The sequence below is a fragment of the Oncorhynchus gorbuscha genome, unplaced genomic scaffold (assembly GCF_021184085.1).
Source record: "Oncorhynchus gorbuscha isolate QuinsamMale2020 ecotype Even-year unplaced genomic scaffold, OgorEven_v1.0 Un_scaffold_2591, whole genome shotgun sequence".
Lineage (NCBI taxonomy): Eukaryota > Metazoa > Chordata > Actinopteri > Salmoniformes > Salmonidae > Oncorhynchus > Oncorhynchus gorbuscha.
Window position 1 is genome coordinate 65834 of NW_025747059.1, and position 6418 is coordinate 72251.

Sequence of the window (6418 nt, forward strand, 5' to 3'; positions counted from 1 at the left end):
GTAGGGGTGGACAGGGGACTGGTAAGTTGAGTAGGGGTAGACAGGGGACTGGTAAGTTGAGTAGGGGTGGACAGGGGACTGATAAGTTGAGTAGGGGTGGACAGGGGACTGGTAAGTTGAGTAGGGGTGGACAGGGGACTGGTAAGTTGAGTAGGGGTGGACAGGGGACTGGTAAGTTGAGTAGGGGTGGACAGGGGACTGGTAAGTTGAGTAGGGGTGGACAGGGGACTGGTAAGTTGAGTAGGGGTGGACAGGGGACTGGTAAGTTGAGTAGGGGTGGACAGGGGACTGGTAAGTTGAGTAGGGGTGGACAGGGGACTGGTAAGTTGAGTAGGGGTGGACAGGGGACTGGTAAGTTGAGTAGGGGTGGACAGGGGACTGGTAAGTTGAGTAGGGGTGGACAGGGGACTGGTAAGTTGAGTAGGGGTGGACAGGGGACTGATAAGTTGAGTAGGGGTGGACAGGGGATATAGTAAGGAGAAAAAAAGGGAAAATTGAGCGAAAAAGTAACAAAAATGTCAGAGGAGTGTGTGCAAATGTGTGTGTGTGTGCGTGTGTGTCCTTGGTCTTATTCAACTTGGCTAGATCAGCTTTTCATTAATCAGGACAGATTGCTGCAGGAGCACCACCCATGGTCATAATCATTCACTAAAACCCCCAAATCTTTCAGAGAATTTGGCCGCAACCTACTGCCCCAGAAAGCCCTAATTAAAGTAATTAGGTGCACTTGCTTGGACTGGAAGTCTGTGCCTGTGTCCTAAATGGCACCCCATTCCCTATTTAGTGCATTTCTTTTGACCACAGCCCTATGGGCCCCCTTATGGACCCTAGTAAAAAGTAGTGCACTATATAGGGAATTGGCTGCCATTTGTGATGAAGTCTTTGCATCCACAACAATAAGCCTGTTACAGATGAGAGGTAACAACATAGACCTTAAACTGGGATTTGGCCTCCCCTCTAAACCTCCCCTCTAAACCCCCCCAGCCACTCTGATACTACATCTGCCTCAAATGGCACCCTATTCCCGTCATAGTGCACTACTTATGACTAGGGCCCATAGGGCTGTGGTCAAAAGTAGTACACTATATAGTAAATAGGGTGCCATTTGGAACGTACCTTAGGACATCACATTCCATATAGATTGTCCTTTTGTGTTTGACAAACAACAGCATACCAAGGGACCCCGTGACACTCCTCAGTTGTAACCCTGATGGTTTCAAAGTGTGTGCAAGGCAGTGTGAGCTTTTTGATCCAATAGTTATGTGCATACTTGATACATTTGGCAAACACAATGTTCGAGTAATAGTTTGACCTTGGTTTTCAAGAAACACTCCCGGATGTGTTGACTGAACCATCGTGTGTGTGTGTGTGTGTGTGTGTGTGTGTGTGTGTGTGTGTGTGTGTGTGTGTGTGTGTGTGTGTGTGTGTGTGTGTGTGTGTGTGTGTGTGTGTGTGTAAAACCAACTAACTTGCAACTGTAGTGACGCTATCATGACAAACCAACACTTAGTTTCAAAAAGCACATGATATCATGTGTGAAAAATCTGACCATGAAGCAAAAGACAGTTGGTCTTCTCTCAAGATCTGCATCCCAAGTGACACCCGATTCCCTTTATAGTGCATAGGGCTCTGGTCAAAAGTAGTGCACTATGTAGGGAATAGGGAGCCGCTTGTGATGCAAGCAAAGGTTAGGCCCGGGTTAAAAGTAGTGCACTATGTAGGAAATAGGGAGCCGTTTGTGATGCAGCAAAGGTTAGGCCCGGGTCAAAAGTAGTGCACTATGTAGGGAATAGGGAGACATTTGGGATGCATTAAGGTTTAAGGTTTAAGGCATCTCAAAGAGCCAGATACAAAAAGATGCTTGTCATTCATTCATCAGTCCAGCTCCATTAAGCAGCAACAGCAATCCAGTGGTATTACAACTTTAACACTCAGAACGTACTCCGTTCATGAACAAGAGACTGTTAATGCTGCGTTCCTAACCAGGTGGGATGTTACCAGTTGTGAAGCCATGAATACCAGTTGGATGCATTCACGTGCTTTGAACTCGTTGAGGAATGCTGATTGGCTAATGGCCAACAAGCTACATAAACCATAATCTAACAGAGGTCAGCATGTGGGAGAAGTGGGATAATAGTTTCCCACTAGTAATGACTAGTTTGAAGTCCGTTCTAATGGATTTACCCCCAGTCGTATGTGGTAAATTCCCACTTCATTACGAATGCAACATAAGGCGTCAGGTGTCATGTCTAATGGATTTACCCCCAGTCGTATGTGGTAAATTCCCACTTCATTACGAACGCAGCATAAGGCGTCAGGTGTCATGTCTAATGGATTTACCCCCAGTCGTATGTGGTAAATTCCCACTTCATTACGAATGCAACATAAGGCGTCAGGTGTCATGTCTAATGGATTTACCCCCAGTCGTATGTGGTAAATTCCCACTTCATTACGAATGCAGCATAAGGCGTCATGTCTAATGGATTTTCCCCCAGTCGTATGTGGTAAATTCCCACTTCATTACGAATGCAGCATAAGGCATCAGGTGTCATGTCTAATGGAGTTTCCCCCAGTCGTATGTGGTAAATTCCCACTTCATTACGAATGCAGCATAAGGCGTCAGGTGTCATGTCTAATGGATTTACCCCCAGTCGTATGTGGTAGATTCCCACTTCATTACGAACGCAGCATAAGGCGTCAGGTCTAATGGATTTACCCCCAGTCGTATGTGGTAAATTCCCACTTCATTACGAACGCAGCATAAGGCGTCAGGTGTCATGTCTAATGGATTTACCCCCAGTCGTATGTGGTAAATTCCCACTTCATTACGAACGCAGCATAAGGCGTCAGGTGTCATGTCTAATGGATTTACCCCAGTCGTATGTGGTAAATTCCCACTTCATTACAAAAGCAGCATAAGGCGTCAGGTGTCATGTCTAATGGAGTTTCCCCCAGTCGTATGTGGTAAATTCCCACTTCATTACGAATGCAGCATAAGGCGTCAGGTGTCATGTCTAATGGGTGCTGGAAGACTATGAAGAGGGCTGGACAGTACTCCCTCTGGCATTGTGCATTCTTATTAGATTTGACATTTTTGGGACCTGTTTGACAATGAGCTCATTTGGACTAATCTTTCTGGGAGATTTCTGCATTTTGTTAGCCCATAACAGTAGGGTGTTATGTCAGTCTTATGGGAGATGGCATAACCTTTACTTTTTGGACTACATGACTACCCAGATGAGCACCCCATTCCATAGACGCGCTGGCACATCTAAACTTCTGACAAGCTTAACTTGGTCTTGAAATGTTACCATTTCTGATCTTGGGTCTACATACAAACCCGTCAGCTGTTTTTTTTTTTTTGGGGGGGAGAAGAGAACTATGTAGAATGTAAGCAGATTATATTTTTAAAATGGTCAACTTGGCACCTGTACTTGTATGAGAATGTTTCATTTTGGCACCCAGCCTGGGTAAGCTTGTGAATTATTTCCCACCCATGAACAGATTTAGGATTCAGCAAGTGTCCTATAAGTTAATTTGCATTAATGAATTTTGACAAGGGCCCTTAAAGGCTTGTGAAAACTAGTGCACTATAAAGCTAAGAGGGTGGCATTTGGAACACTTGAGTAGGACCCATCCTAGAGATACTTGGAACAAACGGAGATGCAGTTATAGCAGCAACAGCACCACTGGGCAGACCACTGGTCCCAGTAGTCATATTCAGAAGCACCTGAATGCTGCTGAAAAGTTCACAGAATAGAACAGTCCTAAATGGGCAAAGAAATTCAGGTTTTAAAGTTCAGTAATTACTAGTTAGCAGCAGCATGCTAATATGAAGGCATCCAGGGTTTAGTTACCATGCCACTGCTCAGACAATACTTCATATTCCTCAGTGGTTTAGGAGTGGTTATAGTCCAGTGTCACAATAATGAATCATTTTCCCCCACTAGACATGGCAGTTTTTGCATCGTATTATAGATATGGTCAGTTTTGGACATTTCTACTTGGTCACCAGTTCTCAATAGGTACAGTGTGAAATCAATGTATTTTGCAGGGAACACTTAGCATACATTGAGCACGCTACACTAACATTCATTTGAGAAAAATTGACACTGAAATGTATTGAATGTTAGCAGCACCACCTACAACCAAAGTACTCAGGATAAACCAGAGATTTGCCCGTTTGTAATCCACATAGATTAAGTTTGATGAATAGGCTTTAGCCTACAAACTGGCCTACATATTGCAATGAAGGAAATACCACTTTTCACAAAGCAGAACAATTGACTTTATTGAAAGCTTCATGGGATTTTGGTACCAATTGAGTCAGTGAATTTAACATGGTAGGTATTGAACAGATAACATGCATGTTATTGATTTGCTGGTGGGGGTCTTCAATTCAGCAGGCTGGAATCACACCTCTTTCTCATAGGTCCTCAGCGCCACCACATCATCCATTACACATTTCTAGAAAAGAGAGCAGTACACGCTTTAGGTCATGTAATGACGTGTAAGAACCGAGAACTCAAAATGTAATGACACATTCAGTCATGAACAAACCACCAAATCAGCCTGTGTGTCAGTCGTAGTTCCACTTGAAACTGCAGTCTGAATGAGCCAACCCACGTTAACTTCCTTTAAACTGAAGGGCATTATGATGTAAGCTAAATGTGACAGGGTAGGAGTTAAAACAGCAACTATAAAAGGGAACTGACCATGTTGACCAATGAACAGAGTGTAGATAAGTCCTTCTGTAGCTCAGTTGGTAGAGCATGGCGCTTGTAATGCCAGGGTAGTGGGTTCGATCCCCGGGACCACCCATACGTAGAATGTATGCACTGTAAGTCGCTTTGGATAAAAGGTCTGCTAAATGGCATATATTATTATTATTATTAACAGGTTTAACCCTGGATGACTGTGCAGCCACTAATATTCAATCATAAAATACATGTTGGAATCTATATTTATTCTATAACAGGCTCTCACATTATGTGAGCTAAATAATGCATTATAAATTACTTTAAGGAAACGGATGTTACTGTACCCACTACAACCCCCTCACCCCCCCCAAAAACATGCATTCCATTCATTCCTATGGAGGACTGGTCCTACTGGATAGTGCCTATGGCGGACCGGTGGCAGCAGAGCCTCGCAATGGCAATGCCAACACATACAGCAGCAATCCCGGGTTTATGTAAATCATTGGGTTTATTAGCACTCGATTACCAATTAATCATTTAGTTTAAAATAATTAAGTAGCGTGTTGCACATGACTGCAAGTGCTTATCAAGCCACGCTTCCCAGCCAAATCTAGAAAGGACATTTTGAACACGTTCGCGCGTAAAAACGCATGCCATCCTTGTTGGTAACCCCGGGAGAACGCAATTTACAAGATGACAACGTGCATTGCATAAAGATGATCACATGCAACATTGAACAATATTGCAATATCAAGCATGGACATTGCAAATTAGGCTTATGAAAAAGCATATTTTATGTCAAACTAAGCAGAGAAGGGAATAGCAAGCAGGACATTAAACCTTACCGCAATCAATTTTCCATCTTGCAACTCCCGCTCGAGCGTGGTAGTCTTGCCGTCCCAAGTTTGTTTCTGCACCAGTTTTCCGTTCTCAAAGGTCATCAGAGTCTGGAAATAGAGTAGTGTCAGGAGGGCACAACTCACTAAATTTTAAAGTAATTTTTTTTTTTACAATCAATTGGAAACCACACTACTGTAACAACCGGCATGTCTATAGTGTGGCTCCTGCACCCACCTTGGTTTTCCTGTCATCTGCAGTCATCTCGTCGAATTCTTCATTCAATTTAAACTTGGCCTCTGTGGTTTTGAAAGTGCTCTGGGATTTCATTGATATTACACCGTCGTCGATGCTGAACAGCAAATTGGGCTTCGCCATATTCCCCATCTGCCGAGTAGCAAAACCCACACCTGTGAAACAAACGGATATTTATCTAATCAACTTTAGTAGGGTTCTAGATCGAAATGCAACATTGTCTTTCATTTAAAAACTACTTTATTTAATAAGGTAATACTTCACCTATTGCCTTCATATATTCATCAAAATTCTCACTGGAAGTCATCTTCCAAGTTCCAACGAATGCCTCGACCATGTTGAAATTTGAGCTAATCAACACCACAAACCACGTTAACGCACACTGCTTCGACTCTGCAATAATTACATCTGGGCCTGTTGTCATATTTGAAGCCTCATCTAGCACGTGCTTACCCATGCAAGCCAATCAAGTGCTAGATCTGGTGCTTCCATGGCAACAGAGAGGATGAGGGGCGGGGGATAAATTATTTTCGGGCAGGGACTCAGCCTGCACTGTCTTTGACAGGGGTCTTCAACCTTTTCTTACCCAGGGACCCCCTGCCAGGCAAACCGGAGACCAAGGAACC

At 43.7% G+C, this 6418-nt stretch overlaps 1 protein-coding gene across 1 annotated transcript; it reads right to left on the reverse strand.

The window, feature by feature from the left end:
* Positions 1 to 4264: 4264 nt before the first annotated feature.
* Positions 4265 to 6216, reverse strand: LOC124026100 (fatty acid-binding protein, adipocyte-like). The gene is made up of 4 exons (XM_046339272.1): positions 6057 to 6216; positions 5775 to 5947; positions 5546 to 5647; positions 4265 to 4467 (listed from the first exon to the last, which is right to left on the reverse strand). The coding sequence occupies exons 1-4, from the start codon at positions 6214 to 6216 to the stop codon at positions 4414 to 4416; spliced, it is 489 nt and encodes a 162-aa protein (XP_046195228.1). The 3' UTR covers positions 4265 to 4413.
* Between the last annotated feature and the right edge of the window lie 202 nt (positions 6217 to 6418).